Raw genomic sequence first — 16,355 nt, 5'->3', positions numbered from 1 at the left:
TGACCCAATAGTTTGCACTTTTCTAAGATTTAACCATCTCATCTGCTCAACAATATTGGAGGAGAGACACTGTGTTCTCACACCACTCTTCAATGTTCACCTGGTGAACCCAGCAGCCCGGCACCATTGGAGAGGCCAGACAGCCCTGCCCCCAAAGTGAAAGGGAAGGGGGTCCCTTCGCAGAGCAGTTCTGTTCTCTGTTCCCGCCCTCCAGGAACTTTTCAAAACAAACAAACAAACCGGTTGGCAGAGACTTCAAAGTCCACGGGCCTCTTTGGTACTCGACGTTGGCAACTTCTCTCACTCTGACTTTAGCTGGGGGGAAGACGAGAGAGAGAGAGAGAGAGAGACAGAGATAGAGGGAGAGAATCCAAGCGCAATGATTACATTCCCAGTCGTCCAATGAGGAAGAAAGCATCATCACATCACACAGCATTAAGGAAAATTCAAGAGGTCGGGCTAGGTACGTATGTGTGCATATGTGTGTGTGTGTGCGCGCGCGCGTGTGTGTGTGTGTGGTCGAGCACACAAGAAACATGAAATGTCTGTGTGGTTTCCCGGTTCCTGGATGACAGTCAACCATTTCACTCCCACCTTATCCCTATACCAAAACGATTATACACACACACACACACACACACACACAAACACACACCCCTTCCTTCCCTACGAGGCCCTGGATGTGAAGGGTTATAGCGAGTGGGCTGTTTAAGGCCACAGGTGCGTGTGCGTTTGCGTTTCCTCGTGCGTTACGAAGAAGACGACGACTACGGCGGCGGCGGTCATGGAAAACACAGAGTGTGAGAGAGATACCTAGTGAAGGCAGAGAGAGAGAGAGGGGCGTGTGAGAAAGAAAGGGCGAACCCAAGATACTGGGCGAGCCTTAGCTCCGCCATGGCCCACGTCCGTTCGCCAAACCCCGTTTTCCGCTTTCCCGCCTTTTTGCCGCTGGGGTTCATGTGGTTCTCTCGTATTAGTAGTTGGTTAATCTTTCGTCGTCCTCCTGTGCGTGGCGGATGAACGTTTCTCTCTTGAGATGTATGGTCAACATGAAGGGCGTGAGGGAGGGAGGGGGGGGTCTGGTTCAATGGGTCTACTGCAGTTGCCTCTCTCTCTCTCTCTCTCTCTCTCTCTCTCTTTCCCGCCGTCACCGCCGCTTTGCCTCCTTTCCTGTGCGCTCCGGGGTGGTTGGTCGGTTGGTTGCACCATCATTACACACGGATTCTGCAGCAGGAGGACTTGACTGAGCGGGCGGGCCTGTGAGGTTCATGGTGAATTCCGTCACGATGGGGTGGGTGATTGGTATACAGAATGAACAAGACACACACACACGCGCGCGCGGTGACAAAAAGAAGCCGGTGAGAGAGCGCGGCCGCCCTCGTGGTGTTAAATAAATTGTTAAGCTGACCGAGTTTCTTCAACGACGGCCACCACCTCCTTCTCTTAGTTCCCTCTTAGAGCCCTTTTTTGGTGCCGGGCTAATTAATGTCTGCTTGCTAGTCTGTTGCGAGTTCGTGGTCCCCTCCACCCCTTTCAATTTTCTCCCACTATTTTGGAACCCCACGCGAATGGGCAACAAGCCGCCTCTCCCATTGTTATTCCTCGGGACCTCGAGTCATCCGTTGATGTGGAGAAGTCAACACTTGTGCAGAAAGCATATGCATCACATTAACTAGTTCATGTACGGATAGGCAGCAGAACTAAAACAAGGAGGCCGAGAGAGGCTGGAAGAGGAGGAGGAGGATGCAGGCGCGGAGCTGCTGTATGCTCTAATGTGAGGTGATGCGGTTGGTGGTGGTGTGTGATGTTGCACACTGCGGGTTTAATAATGTGGCGTCGTGAAACATGAAACCTCTCACACGCTTTCTCCTCTGGCCCTCTCCATCTCTCTTTCTGACGCATTTGGGGAAAAGAAGACTAACGCTCGCAACTTGTCAGGGCAGGCAGGTGATTCGCTGGATTCCGAAATTTTAATGGATAGAAACTGCCTTACCTGCGTGTACGAGATGGGGAAGAGGGGAGATCAGGTCGAGTATATTTTCTTTTGTCGGTGGTTTCACAAAGAGCGCTGCAGGCGCAGACGGATTTGGGGGTCCCCCCTCTCTCGGAATCACGGTACAGGGGGGAAATGATAATACGAGCAAAGGAGTAGGAGAGTACCTAGGCGCAGAGGTACAGTACCAGAACACCCACCTTGATCATGTGGCGTAATTATCGTGAAGAAACGAGGCCAGCCGCAGTCTCCGGACAGACGATGATATTCACAGAATGGATCAACAAAAAGGCGGAATGGGCTAAATATTGTCCCCTCGACCGGCCGACATGCACCAACATCCGCAGGATCCTACTCCACAGGAACTAGACACGTCCCCTACCTTAGTTACCATGGTCGGCCGACGTCACAGAGACCTGGGAATGAGGGCCCCTTCTGTTAGTTTCTTGGGGGTATGCCTCGCTCTACGAGCTGATGGGAACCTCCAAAAAAAACGTCGGTGAGCTTGTCCACCCAGATGCACGCCAGCGGCGTCGCAACCCTTTGGAGGTGGCATGGGCACACCTTTGTCTGTAAAGTGGGTTACATATCCTGTACCGATATGGCCAGCGCCTCGCGATCTCGATAATGGGAGCTGCAGATCTCTCGACTGACCCTCTGGTCCCTGCTTGCCTGCGTACGTATTCGTACAGACTTGCTTGTCCCGCCCTTTTGTGCTGTGGTTTTGTTTTTTCCTGCCCTTACACGAGAAACCTCAGTGTACTTGATGGGCGGCCATGGCATGCTACTGACGATGCCTTGCAGTCACCCCCTAATGCGGATGGCTAACCTTGCTCTCCCGACTTGTCCTCAGACTTGCTGCTACATGCGAGCTGCAATGCATGGCCCGTGGATTGTTGGGGCCTTGCTAATTAGGAGGTCGAGATAAACCTCCTTTCCTGTCTCTGCCTCTCACATCTTGGCAGCCAAACCTTTATTAATTCCCGGAGCAAATAAAAAGCAAGAATCATGATGACAGGTTGACAAGGACATGGATTGCTGGTCCATTGAGCTCGTGTCGAGGCCGAAGTGATCGACTGCCGGTGTCAGGATACCTCCTCCAAGCCCCCTTGACTGGACGTGACAGTGAACCTAAGACAGCTGGATAGGGGGGGTAATAGAACTGGTCGTAGCCATTAGCATGGTCATCCGATAAAGTGACTTTGGTCTTGCTGAGACGTTGACGTGAAGGGGGATTAAGCCAGGCCTTTCAAGGGGGGTAGTTGGAAGTCACGTCACAACGCCATGAGCTCGACAGCTCCCCACCAAGGGGCTTCAGAACCGTCTCGCCTCAAGGCTCTGGGGGAGCTAGGTATACCGAGAGTCAGATTAGCATCTGCCAGTGTGCTACAGCAAAATCTCGACAAGTGACTGGGCACGATGCAAAGTGCGGCAGGTGTCCAAAGGGCGAATGAGGGCGAACTAGAGTGGGAAGCGAGACTCGTCGTGGCTGCGATGTCACTGGGCCTCACGTCCCATGCACAAGCTTTGTGTGAGATGACAGCCAGTCGCAACGGCCACTGGACGAAGAAGGGGGGGGAGGGTGTGTAGATTCACAACGTGTGGACTGCAGCACAACACAAGACGAGACCCAGGAAAGGCCGCCGTCGACAGGGAACAGGGCTCGCACGTCCGGTTGGTTCAAGCCGGGCCAAGAACGGCCGGCGCTCAGAAGGGATGTCAGTTGCCCACCCTCAGGGACGGGACATGAGACTTGGAGTGGAACAATGGCGAGTCAAACTCCACCTTGGTACAGCTGTTGCTGTTACAATGTCAATAGAGCTTGAGGCGGCAGGAAGCCATCATGGATGTAAGCAACGAGGCCACGCTCAGCCTGCCGATGGAGGCGAGGGTGGGAAGGCGCTCAAAGTGGACGCGCCATGTCAAATATGGCTAGTGTCGTAATGCCTGTTACTGTAGCATACTGTGTAGAATAGGAAGACGGTCGGTTATTGGGATGGGATGGCGTAGATCCAAGAATGTGCGACTTGAGATGCATCAATAGAGGGCATGGCCTCGGTAGACCGGGGGGGGGGGGGGGGGGGGGGGGGGCGGGGGGGCTGGGGGGGGGGGGGGGGGGTGGGGGGGGGGGAGCGGGGAGNGGCGAGGCGGACACGTGGCGGGCGGGGGCGGGCGGCGGCGGTGGGGGGCACGCGGGCGGGGCGGGGGGCGCGGCGGGGGGGAGGAAGGGGATGGTGAGGAGAGGTTCAAATGACAATCGGCGTGATGGAAACGGCGGGCGGGTCTACAATCTGTAGCGGGTCCTCGGAGATCAGCAAATCTACCTTCAACGACGACCACGTTGCCACCGTATCGTACAGATCCATTGAACGAACACAAGGATGAGCGCAATGACAAGGAATTGTGATGAAAACAAGCCATGGCGGCCGGATGTAGGGGAGACCAGGTCTTGATGCCCATCGATGAAGCAATCACGTTTCCAGGATAGCAGATCGGGCCATGCGGAATGGGCGACGTGGCCATGAAATTTCATGGCGTACGAATTGCAGGCCAATGGATGGCACTTTGAGACTGGAGTCGATGCTCGTCTTGGTGGGGGGTTGTCATCGATACAGGTCAAGGCGAATGGCTGTTTGGCATTGGCAGTAGATGTCGAAAGGGTTCGAGGTGCGGATGTCGGAAGTGTTTCGAGGGCTTTCAAGGGTCAATAGACTGCAGCGGCGCCAGGAGCGTTAGTTTCGTGCTCTGCTCGCTCTTTGGCGTTTGTGGCTTGTCTCTCGGTCGGCCAGACTCGCATGGCAGGGTGGATAGGGCGCATCTGGAAAGGTTAGAAGGAGGGCGTCCTTGTCTCAGGCTGTTCCTTTGACGGATTCAAAGAGTTCCATAGACTCGGTTTGCCTCTTGGTCCTTAGCGGATAGCCGCGCCTGTGAGAAGTCCTGCAGCGACAGGTAGTCGAGCACAGTCGTCGCCCCCATGTTTCGAATACTTCTCCTGGGGTTCTCCAAGAATGCTTCTCCTGGGCCAAGAAGTGTCAGTGTATCAAACCCCTCGAGCAAGCACCACTTGATGATTTGAATTTCTCCGGCCTCCTTTGTTTTCGGAAACGTAACAAAGTACTGGGCAGGTTCGGGAACGAGGTGTCTCCTGTCAGAGCCATCGTGCAGCGGGCAGAGGGAGGGCCGAGGGGTGTGTGCCGCGCACATCATTGATCATTGACCCAAAGTGCCTTGACGTGCCGGGGAAGGCCTGGTATGCGAGAGTATGCCAACAGTGACTCGCCGGGGAGAGACCGTTGAGGATGTAACTCTGTGATGTCTGGAGTATTTTTTTTTATATTTTTTTTTTCAATTTGTGGCTGGTTGACTTGCAAGAGGCGCATGCCTCGGAAAGTGCGTAGTGAAGAATGGACGGAAATAGAAGATTGTGAGTGGACGATTGTCGTCCATGTTGGAGATCGAAGCTGGCACATGTCCCACAATTATCCCCCCTGGTCATGCGGTCCGGACCAGTAGGAAAGATGCGTTCTTGACGTTGGCGAGCTTACTACACTAGGTATGTAGGTTGCGAAGTCCCGTGGTATCCACTTGAGCTTCATGTTCCTTCCTTCCTTTCCAGGCCTTGCCAAAAAGATACTTTCCGTCTATACCAGTATTGGTGGGTCCTTGATGTAACTTTCTCAAATAAGCCCCTGGACAAGCAACTATGGATGAGTCTTGGAAAGAGAACACCGTGACCCTGCGACCTTTGGGGAAGTACCGGGACCCAGCCATCGCCTCCACGAGAAGACGGCAGGCACTGTCAAAAGATAAGCGGGGCCTTATTCAGCGATTTGAACCCAGGAATTTACGACTCTTAATCGCCGGGCCATCACCAAGAGTGCCGTATCGCGATCAATATCCGCCACGTTCCGCTGGCGGGGGTGGTGCAATGGTGCCAGGCCCGGGCTCGAAGCGGAAGGGTAGGGGAAGGATAAAGGACAAGGATGGGCAGGGGCCTATGTGGGGAATGATCCGGTTCAGGCTGCCAGGATCCCGGAACCCCGATTTCCGCCTATCATCCACAGCGAATGATCGCCGGTCCCCGGTCGCCATCTCGCACCCGCCCAGGGCCGCCCCTCGTTCGGCCCTGGTCCATCGAGCCTGAACTGCTAGGTTAACCAGGGTGCCAGGCTCCCGCTCAGCTTCTCAATTATTCCGACCCCTGTCCCAAGAGGTTTTGTTCCTTCTCCCGAATCCCCAGTGAAATCCGTGACGAGGCTTTTTGCCATTCAAGGTTTACTTGTCGTAACAGGTGACGAATGGTACGCAACAAGCACTGCGGATACCTAGTCGCGAGAGACAGATGTCCCACCAACATTTCAAGCAACGTCCTCGTTCCAGCTCTTCCATCACATCCATCACGATGACATCCGTGCTTCCTCGGGCTATACCCCCATGGTCCGTCCTGAGATAGGTAGTTACCTACCTAGTCGCTCAACCCAAGCAAGGGAAATCTCTGCAAACAGCAGCCAGGTATCACACACACACACACACACACACACACACACATCATTCGAGCCCATGTGCGAGTGCAGGTACGTGAGCAGGCTATCCTGCTCCTCCTCCTCCTCCTCATTCAACATGCTGCACGCTGCTTGCTGCGTCATGATCTTAGAGACTTGGTACATACGTGACATACGTGACGCCTTGTGCCTGCCCTTGCAGAATCACCTCGTCACTGGATTCAGAAGGCCTCAGAATGAGCGCCTCCTTCCTCAAACCACGCATGCCACGCATGGCGACCCAAGGGACGTACGGATCTGGGGCTGCGGCTGCGGCTGCGGCTGCGGCCAACGTAGGGCAATGTGACCTGGCGTGAAGTGCCAGTCAGACATTGGACGCCCCATCTGCCAGCTTGCGAGTTGCTACCTCGTCCAGGAGACTTCTCGCTGCATAAGTCGACACTAAAGCATCGCCAGAGCATACCCACCAGCATCATGTTTTGTCTTGATAATGGAGTCACACTCGGACCTTGGGTCGAGGCGTACGCCTAGAGCAGCCTCTCACCAACATCACGCAGTCTTGATCACTCGCTCATGTACGTTGTTGCTGCGCGTGTGGCCCCCATCGTTTTTCACACTTTACCTCCTCGAGACCAGTGTGCCCTGCGGGTTGAGAGAGCAAGTCTAGCATGGCCTGGCCTGGCCTGGCCTGCTGAGGCCAAGGAGCATAACGGACTTCAAAAGTTGTGAGTTGTCCTCGCCCCCCTCCACCTACTAAAATCATAGTTTGCTCTGACGTCTCTCCCGATTCACACCCGTCAGCCGCTTGGTTCCACTTGACTAGCACGCACCGGGCGGTCATGCTCCCCCAGTCTAACTCACGCCGGCTCGTCTCTCATCCTCAAAGTTAGTGCTTTTAGGAAGGCTGCCCTGAATCGCAACGGCCGACGATCCCCGTTGCCTGCCTGTTGCCTTGCCGGGGGCCTTTCGTTCCTCAGCTCTCACTGGTTGGGAATTTCCTCCGATGCCCGCCTGCTTAAAGGATGCGCAAAACACGAGGGCGCTCAGATGACAAGTCTGAAGGGCACCCACCACCCACTGGGAGCAAGCCAAACAGCATGTTTTTGGTGAAACCACCTAGCAGAGGCCACTCCAACCCCTTTCATTCCACCGTCATGGCAATCCTCATCTTTGGCTTTGGTGGGTTGGATTTGCCTACGCACAGTCCTGATAACAGGGCGGGCATCACAAAGTTTCTGAATCCATGTCGCCAATCTTCGTGAACCACCAGGACTATGGCTTGTCTGCTGACCACGCGGCGGGAAGATCATGAAGGCTTGGCCACCGTCGATCCTGATCAGCAAAGTCAAGCGCCAAACATTGAAATCCCCGGATCCATTCGGCTTGTCAATCTTAGTTGGCTTCGTCTCCCGTCAGCTCTCTCACCCGATTATTCCTAAGTTGGCCTCCCGAGAAGCCACTGCAGCGATCCTGTTAGTCCCACAAAAAACACTTTCCGAAAGACTCGCGATCTGTGGCCGCTTCGGCCCCTCAGAGAGTTAGCGAGGCACCCAAGTCAGTAAGCGGTGGCGGACAAGCGCTGTCTATGCAAGAGGCAGTTCGTTGTCAACCTCGGGAACCTCGTGGCCGCGTTCGTTCAATAATTGCCTCCATACATCGTCTTGTGTCAAATTCTCACCTGGCGCTTTGCTGACATCCAGACCACGACGATCGCCAGCCTTGGGCCCCGGCCTAACGATATCTCCTGCCACGAGGCGCTAGACTGGAATACTGTGTGCAGCTGTCAAAGGGCAGAATGTCTCTCGCTCGCATATTCGGCTTCTCAAGCCCATGCAATGGCACGCCCTCTGGTGTCATACTCAACCTAGGGACAGTGTTCGAAGCGTGGTACAAAAGCGGACCGTGGCGTTCGGCGCGCGTCAATCCTCCACGCTCGCCCGTGTTTTAGTTCGGCATGATTGTGAGACTAGTGGCAATTCTCTCGGCGCGGTTTCGACTGGTAATTTCCCGACTCTCTTGCACTACGAGGAGGATGCCGTAGGAGGTGTAGCAGAAGGCCTGGCCATCACCTTGATTCTGGCCGGCGCCATCGTCAGTGGCTGCCGTTCCTCGGCGCGCTTCACCGGTGAAGTCACCAAACCTCCCTCATCCTTCAAGGAACAAAGTTTAAGACCGCCAAATGTGACGAATGAGAGTAGACATGATCACTCGTGATCGTCCCACCAAGATCTGACCGCAAGAGACTGTCATTGTCTTACCCTCAGGCCGAATGCTATTACAACACAATTGGGATGGCAGTCGATGAACTGACCTGGGCCGAGAGAGCAGCAGGTGCAACGCCATTGGGTATTTGTTCCGGAGGCGCCACGGAGAATTTTAGTCTTTCGACGATGCAAACTCAAAAAACTCGTCATCAACAAGACTGCAGATGCTTTCCCGTCGGCTCCTTTCACCTGATACCTTAGCTCTTAGGACACTGACAAGCTCGCTCGTCGGCTCGTTATTAACTTCGGCCTCTGGTGACGGATCCAGGGGAGGCGACGATGAGCCTCCGCCGATCATTGAACATCACCCGAACTGTCCGAGGACCGGCGGTGCCGCGGTCGGCCCAGCATTCCTGGTGAAGATCACGGGGCCAAGAGCCACCATAAACGCGGCTGGCAGCGGATAAGCGGATAGCTCGACCGAGCCGGAGCCGAGCCCAAGCGGACAGGTCGCCGTATGTCGGCCAATCTCCTTGTCGCGGAGCTTTTGGAGACCCATAAAATACCGGCTGAAGAGCGGGAAAACAACGGACGGTATCCGGCGACGGCTCCGAAGATCTCAATGCTAAAATCCATTCTGCGCCGTTTCACAGACTTGGCATGCATGATTTGCAGCCCACGTGTAAAGAAGCGTACCCAATAGTCGCCAAGTTACAACCAGTTGGAATATCAAGTCTTGACCTGCTTGATGAGTCATCATGGACTCGTCATAGAGATTCCCAAAGCCAATCAGATTGAGACACTAGGTCCATCTCGGACATCGGACATCGGTACAAAAACTGTCCGATTGAGCAGAGACTGGGGCCGACACGCACTTGGGTCCGTGTTTGCGTGGTGTACGGATACGGATGCTCCTCATAGTGCAGTAAAGGGCAACGGGGAAACAGTCTGTAACTCTCTGGCCTTTTCCCGCAATAATTCACAGCCCGCGTTACGTACCGCGGTCACCTGCGTCACGCTGCATCCCGAGTTTGATTATCCCATCTCGTCCCGTCCGAGTCACACTGACTCTTGGCACGGCCGCGAGACCCACTTCCGGCACTCTCCCTACCTCCCTTGCCGAGGTCTCGGAGGGAAATTTTCGCGGCTCATGATGGACACCGACGACGGTGTACAAGCGGACCTCCCGGGCTCTGCCGCCAATGCCTCCGAGCCGTTGGCGTGCGTGACATGCCGGTCACGAAAGCTGAAGTGTGATCGAGTGAAGCCGGCATGCAGCCGTTGCTTGAAAGTCAAAGGAGAATGCGTGTACCCAGAATCAAGAAGGAAGCCTGCCTTCAAGCGGAAGAATGTGAAGGAGCTCGAAGAGAGACTGGGTATGCGTTTCGTGTACTCATGCCAAAGGACCTCTAACTAATCACTGAGTGTAGCTCAAGTGGAGGATCTCCTCAAAGAAGCTGCCGGCAAGACCAATGGGGGACTGTCCTCCGAGGGTGACTTGGATAGCCGGATAAACATTGGCATGGATGACTTCCATGTTGATATCGAGACGATCATGGCCATGCAAAATGGTACCTTTGGCGAAACCTCGGGCTTCCACTCAGGAGTAAATATGGACAAGTCGGTCCCGCCCTCACAACCTCAACAACCCAGCTTCGCCAACTCCTCTTCGGGGGAACTCATAGGACTAGGGCTCTCAGAAGCTCTGCCCCCTTTTGAAATGATGGAAGAGCTGTATGTTGTATCTGTCGCTCGTCTGCTTCGCAGCGCACATCTGACTTGAGCAGTAACAAGAGCTTCTTTGAGAGGCAACAGCATTTCATCCCAATCATCCACCCTGGTCGATATCTCCAAGCATTCTACTCAGCGCCTCATAAACGCCCGCCCATGTGTCTGCAATATGCAGTTTGGTCCATGGCCTCCAATGGGCATGAGAAGTATAGCCAGTACCACGACATTTTTTATCAACGGGCTCGACAATACGCAGACGCAGATGAAATGAAGGTGAGTCTTTCCCTCGCGGCCCCAGAAGGGCCGCTGACGCTCACCAGTTGCTAGGGATTCGGCGAGCATTTCCTCACTATCCAACACGCACAAGCTTGGGCTCTCATCGCGACGGACGAAGCAAGGTCCCTCTTCTTCACCAGAGCGGCCATGAGCTCTGCAAAGTGCGTACGACTCGTGGAGATGATGGGTCTTCACCGTATCGATGGCGATGGCCAAGAGATGGCGCCGACGCTTGCGCCGCCCACGTCGTGGGTTGACCTTGAGGAGCGAAGGAGGGCGTTCTGGGGCGCCTACTGCATCGACTGTCACGCGAGTATTGCGACTGGCTGGCCTACCCTCATTGACCCTCACGATGTACGAAGCCTGCTTGTCTGGCCTGAATTTGACACTGACCCCAAGGCAGATCACGACACATCTTCCCTCCTCCGAAGAGGCCTTTAACGCGGCTCGCGAAGAACAAACGTCCAGCTTGCCACAAGCTTTTCAAGGGGCCTCGTACTCGACCTTTGCAGGCGCCGTCGTCATGTGCTACATCTTCAATATGCTCCTGAAGCATGTCCACTGGGAGAGGCCGAATGACAGGCCCGCGGATGTCGAATACGGCGAGTTCTGGAAGCGGCACAGAGACATTGACAACATGCTGTCGAGCGCCTTCATGTTCCTGCCAGAGCGTTTCCGGCTGCCCCAGAGCATCCGCGACCCCACGTCCGTCCACACGAACCTCAATCTCCACGCCTCTGTAATTTGCCTGCACCACGCGGCGATTGACCGGATAGAACGAAACAAACTACCGGAGCAGCTCAAGGCGGCCTCGGAACTTCGGCTGCGGACGGCGGCTGAGGAGGTGGTGAGCATCATCAAGTTGACGAGCCATATGAACTCGGGCTACGTGAGTGACGGCGTCCGCCTCGGGCACCCGGCTTCGCAAACGCTAATACATCTTACAGAAAAGCCCCATGGTCGCGCTGTCGCTGTACTCGGCGGCGTCGGTGTACGTCTACACCGCCAAGTGTAACCTAGACACTGGCTTCTCAGCAGCCGACCTACAAAACCTCAAGTTCATCATCAACGCCATGGAGGCGATGGGAAGAAGGCACATGATCACCCAAGCCTTCCTCCAGCAAACCTTTATGGACATTGAGCGGAACGGTCTGTCGGGTGTCATCGACCTCCCAAACTTGTCCAACTACAAAAATCTATTTGGTTGGTCATCTTCCAATATCCCTCTACTCGCCAGGACGTCCATATCGAAACACACCGAGATCCAATCGCCCTTGCCTGGCAGACTCCCGCTCGGGAACCCCAAGGGCACGGCCTACGAGCACTATCCCAGGCTGCACCCCGACCGCGGCTGCAACACTCCCATCTCCATGGGCGGTTCCAAACACTGGCTCGGGAAATTCGACCAGGTCATAGATACGGGTCCGTCATTTTTGGCGTCGCCGGGCGATCCGCGGGACAAGGGGTCGAACAAAAGGAAACGGACGGAGGCGACGACGATGAACCCGGAAGTGCCGAAACTGGCTCAGGCGGTCGCCTTCGCCTATCAGCCGGTGCCCACAGCCTCCGGCATTGACGGCATAGGCGGTTTCGGGTCGGGGCTTCTCCGAGGGAGCGGCATGGTAGGGCCAGCCGCCGCTTCGCAGGTCAGCATTCCCCATCGGAGCCCCGCGGCGGCACAACCGTCGCCGACGTCGCAGTCTACGGGCGGCAGCGGCAGCAGCACCACCACCACCACCACTAATACGCCAACCGGTCCTGGACACGGCAGCACTTCTTCGCCAGACGACGGGGGCATGCAGAGTGAAGGTGGTACGGGTGGCGGGAATGTCAATGAGATTATTGACATCACGAGTATCCAGAACTCGATGCTGGGCACCTCGGCCGCGGGGCCGTCGTCGGAATCGACATTGACGACAACGTGGGATTCGAGGGGTTTGCAGTACGCTCCGAGCACGGATCCGATTTCGTTTATGAATGGGAATTTTGACTCGATGCCTGTAGGCATGGGCATGGGCATTGATCCGTGGACCTTGCTGGCGAACGTGGGGGACTTGACGTGGACTGAGAATGGGGAAGTATCGACGGCGGCGGCGGCTTCAGGAGGGTTGAATGGGAATGGAACTACCGAGTAGGCGGGAAAAGAGGGTTATAGAGGGGGGGGGGGGGCTTGTTCACGGGATGCGAAGTAGGAGCGGGTGTGTGACATCGGAAATCCATGTGGTTTCTTTGCAAAACCAACAACACGTGGTTTTTGGGCTTTCTCGGGATTTGCCATTGGCTGTATAAGGGGAAATGGGGTTCAATGTCTGATGATATCCAACGGAGAGATGAGGTTCGGCATCGTAAAGCAAGGAGGAATGCGGATGGGATAGGCACCTTTGACGGACGGACGGACGGTGGGACGGTGGGCGGCAGCCCGAGGGTAGTCATGTTGCATCGATATAGCGCTGATGGCGTACGAGGGGGGTTGTCTGATTATGTACAGGGGACACCAAACGCATCTCATTCACAATGTGAAGCCACAAAACTTCACCACTGTTATATAGACACCGAGAGGCTGAAAATCGATCCAAAAAGCATATATTCATGGATGGAGAATGGCATCATCACAGTTGACAACTCCATCGCTCAGGGGCAACCAGATCCACGACCGTCCAAATCTCAAGCCTCCGTTTTTCTGGGGTTCACATGGCTTCTTTCGTTGTAACATGCTGCAGTTATGCCACCCTCCATGAGGCGGTCTCGGAATTCATTGCTTATCTAGGTCTGATATCGAAGAAATGTCCATAGATGTCTGCTATAGTGTTATTAGGAAATTCAAAGTTTCAAGATACTTCCAAGCAGGGATAACTGAAACTTGTAAACCACAAGATCGTCGTTTTTACTGTTCTGCTCTCGTCGTCCTCCTACTTCTTTTTCCGTCCTCTGGGCCCTCTTGTTCTTCCACCATACCTGGCTTCTTAGATTGGCGAACACAAGTTCCCGATCGCATGGAAGCGACATCACCTTCTTACACCAAACTTCAGCTTTTGCACACGATTTTCTGTCTGGCGAGGATCTTGGCCAGGACGCGTGCGAACATTCAGGTGAGGAACTCGTCACAGCACAAACCTATTGCCGTACCTAGGCAGTGAAAAAGAAGACTGACGACACACGGTCCAAAAATTGAACATTTTTCACACCATGTCGTCTCTATGCCTTTTTTTTTTTTTTGGAGGGGGGAGAAACATTTGAACTCGGTGACGTTTCTGAGCGTCTTGAAATCATTCAACATCGCCCATGGAGTCTCCTTCGTACGCTGCTGGTCGCTTGAGTGAGTGAGCACGCGCTATCGTGAGAAACAATATCAGTCAAACTGCCATCTCCCACACGACATCCTCCACCAGGGTGTCGGACGTTGGTTGCAGTTGGGTCTGCCCCTTGTTCGGGTAGCATAAGAAGCATGTGCTTGTCCGCGAAGATGAGCAGCCCATCAGCCCATTGCCAGTCTTGCTTGTCGTACGGTGCTAGTGGCTCATCGACTGTTAAGCAGTGGTCAAACAAGTATTCCCAAGGGCTGCAACATCGATTCACCGGTCTCGGGTCGTCAGAAGTGTATCGGGATATCCTGGCCGCTTTCTAGCACCTTGTCGAGAATCCAACACTGGTCTGTCGTGGCCAAATTTGCAGGACAAGTCGAGAACCAGGTAAAGGGGAGACTGAATTCGGCCCGCGTAAGGGCCCATGAACATGAAATATGCAAAGCTGACTGACAGCTTATTTCAGTTATAGCACCCGCCGATCCCAATTTCCAAAACAAGTTGACTGAAGACACCCGTTGGAAGTGAGATATCAGTCAATTTTATTTGCCCTCGCGAAACCATTCGAGACATCCCGGTTTCCGTGTTATCCACAAGTGCCGCCGTGAGCGCTGCCGAACTTTCGCCTTGCATGGCAGTAAAATGAGCATACCCTAGGCCTTGCCTCAATCTGTCGACAAGGGCATTGATTTCAACCATTGGGGGTCATTGTGCTCCCGCAAAACTCCGCGAGCAAAGGTTGATCTTTTTATCCACGCAATAAAGGCCTTAAACAGCGACATACTGGGGCAATGCCTATTCTTCCTATGGTCCCTCAGAAAGTCGTTCATTTCATCGGAGCGGAGAAAGTTGTGAAGGGTTCGGTGAAGGAACTCCCTGCGATCGCCATTGCGTTCTAAGAGACCTTTCGAACGTCCGTTGATACATCGTGATACCGAGCGGAAGGCCTTGTTGAGCGCCTTAAGATCCGCGGGCATGAGCTCTGTGGCTTCCTCGGATGAGTAGTTCTCGTCATCGTACTCGAAATCATGAAATGAGGAGAACCCCAGAGCACAAAGGCTCCCGTGCGTCAAGCGCGAGCGACAGCATCGCAACCATTTTTCCATTGTAGAATGGGTCCACAGTTCTGATAATAAGGTATGCCCAAATAACTCTTCCAGATCCGCTAGAAAGCTTGGCAGGCGTCTCTGCAGATCTGGAAGGCTGTCGTCGTTGGCGAGGCCCTCCCACGGCAGCCGGACCACTAGCGTGACACAAAGGACGACGCCGTTGGATCTCAATGCGACCTCATTGACGAGAGACAACGACGAAACATAACTGACCTCGTCTAGAAGAACTTTCCATCTGGGATGCTCCTGAAGACGGCATTGCCATGTATCCTTCACCTTACCTACGCACACGTCAACATACAAAGAATTGATCTCGATCGCCAATTACCGCTTCGAAACAGAGGGCGGGGCCATACCTACTTTACCGACCTCATAACCAGAGGTCATCAGTAAAGTCCGAGGCATAAGTAGAAAAACGCCACAAGAGCCAACCCCCACCAACTTCACATCACAGCTCCTCCGACAACACCTCAACAACCACCAATCCCCCGCCAGCAAATCGCCTTTCCATCACCAGAATGGACTCAGCAACCCCCCCTCGCCTCTACTTCGCCTACGGCTCCAACCTGTCCCCAACACAAATGTCCCACCGCTGTCCATCCGCTACCCCGGTCGGCCTAGCCCACCTCCCAAACTACACCTTCATCATCAACTCCCGCCGCTACGCCAACGTCGTCCGCAACGACGCCGCCGCCGCCGCCCCGCTCCCCACACCCACCTCGGCACCGGGCGTCTACGGCGTCCTCTACACCCTCCCGCCCGATGACGAAGCCGTCCTCGACAGATGCGAGGGCGTCCCGCACGCCTACCAAAAACAACATCTCACCGTCAACGTCGTCACCGCTACCACGGCAGGCACCGCCGTCAATCTAGAAACGGGCAGCAAGGTCACGGCCCTCGTCTACGTCGACACCGAGAGGACCGAACCCTCGACGCCGTGGGACGAGTACGTCGACCGGATGAACCGCGGCGTCGACGAGGCGACGGAGCTCTTTGGACTGCCACAGGCGTACGTCGACCAGGTCATTCGGCCGTACATTACGGCTCCTCCTCCTCCTTCTTTTCGTCCGGGGGCGTCCGGCGTGGGGGCCCAGGACATTGAGGATCCCTTTCTCAAACGTGTCTGACTTGAACAAACCCCTTCAGCCTACTTTGACAGAAACCAGCACACGAACAAGTCTGACCTCCCCCATCTAGTTGCCTTTTTCCCGTGTGCCGATGAAGACAGGAGAAGGGGG

The 16,355-nt window shown here is 54.8% G+C and overlaps 6 protein-coding genes across 6 annotated transcripts; 3 read left to right on the top strand and 3 right to left on the bottom strand.

The window, feature by feature from the left end:
- Nucleotides 1–2,944: 2,944 nt before the first annotated feature.
- CORC01_10085 (uncharacterized protein) lies at nucleotides 2,945–3,040 on the bottom strand (the record flags this gene model as incomplete). Its single annotated transcript, XM_022621714.1, has 1 exon — nucleotides 2,945–3,040. The coding sequence occupies one exon, from the start codon at nucleotides 3,038–3,040 to the stop codon at nucleotides 2,945–2,947; it is 96 nt and encodes a 31-aa protein (XP_022471719.1).
- Nucleotides 3,041–5,884: 2,844 nt separating this feature from the next.
- On the bottom strand, nucleotides 5,885–6,971 carry CORC01_10084 (uncharacterized protein; the record flags this gene model as incomplete). The annotated part of the gene is made up of 4 exons (XM_022621713.1): nucleotides 5,885–6,138; nucleotides 6,537–6,623; nucleotides 6,789–6,842; nucleotides 6,959–6,971. 4 exons carry the CDS (start codon nucleotides 6,969–6,971, stop codon nucleotides 5,885–5,887), a joined length of 408 nt encoding a protein of 135 aa, XP_022471718.1.
- Nucleotides 6,972–8,325: 1,354 nt separating this feature from the next.
- On the top strand, nucleotides 8,326–9,166 carry CORC01_10083 (uncharacterized protein; the record flags this gene model as incomplete). The annotated part of the gene is made up of 2 exons (XM_022621712.1): nucleotides 8,326–8,620; nucleotides 8,961–9,166. The coding sequence occupies 2 exons, from the start codon at nucleotides 8,326–8,328 to the stop codon at nucleotides 9,164–9,166; spliced, it is 501 nt and encodes a 166-aa protein (XP_022471717.1).
- A 281-nt stretch (nucleotides 9,167–9,447) lies between these two features.
- On the top strand, nucleotides 9,448–12,841 carry CORC01_10082 (uncharacterized protein; the record flags this gene model as incomplete). The annotated part of the gene is made up of 6 exons (XM_022621711.1): nucleotides 9,448–10,075; nucleotides 10,130–10,433; nucleotides 10,487–10,703; nucleotides 10,758–11,060; nucleotides 11,110–11,595; nucleotides 11,654–12,841. 6 exons carry the CDS (start codon nucleotides 9,448–9,450, stop codon nucleotides 12,839–12,841), a joined length of 3,126 nt encoding a protein of 1,041 aa, XP_022471716.1.
- Nucleotides 12,842–13,972: 1,131 nt separating this feature from the next.
- On the bottom strand, nucleotides 13,973–15,114 carry CORC01_10081 (uncharacterized protein; the record flags this gene model as incomplete). Its single annotated transcript, XM_022621710.1, has 3 exons — nucleotides 13,973–14,037; nucleotides 14,093–14,230; nucleotides 14,793–15,114. The coding sequence occupies 3 exons, from the start codon at nucleotides 15,112–15,114 to the stop codon at nucleotides 13,973–13,975; spliced, it is 525 nt and encodes a 174-aa protein (XP_022471715.1).
- A 521-nt stretch (nucleotides 15,115–15,635) lies between these two features.
- CORC01_10080 (AIG2 family protein) lies at nucleotides 15,636–16,244 on the top strand (the record flags this gene model as incomplete). Its single annotated transcript, XM_022621709.1, has 1 exon — nucleotides 15,636–16,244. The coding sequence occupies one exon, from the start codon at nucleotides 15,636–15,638 to the stop codon at nucleotides 16,242–16,244; it is 609 nt and encodes a 202-aa protein (XP_022471714.1).
- Between the last annotated feature and the right edge of the window lie 111 nt (nucleotides 16,245–16,355).

Source organism: Colletotrichum orchidophilum (assembly GCF_001831195.1).
Source record: "Colletotrichum orchidophilum strain IMI 309357 chromosome Unknown Scaffold_97.1, whole genome shotgun sequence".
In the NCBI taxonomy this organism is placed as follows: Eukaryota; Fungi; Ascomycota; class Sordariomycetes; order Glomerellales; family Glomerellaceae; genus Colletotrichum; species Colletotrichum orchidophilum.
This window is presented reverse-complemented; position numbering and strand designations above follow the sequence as displayed.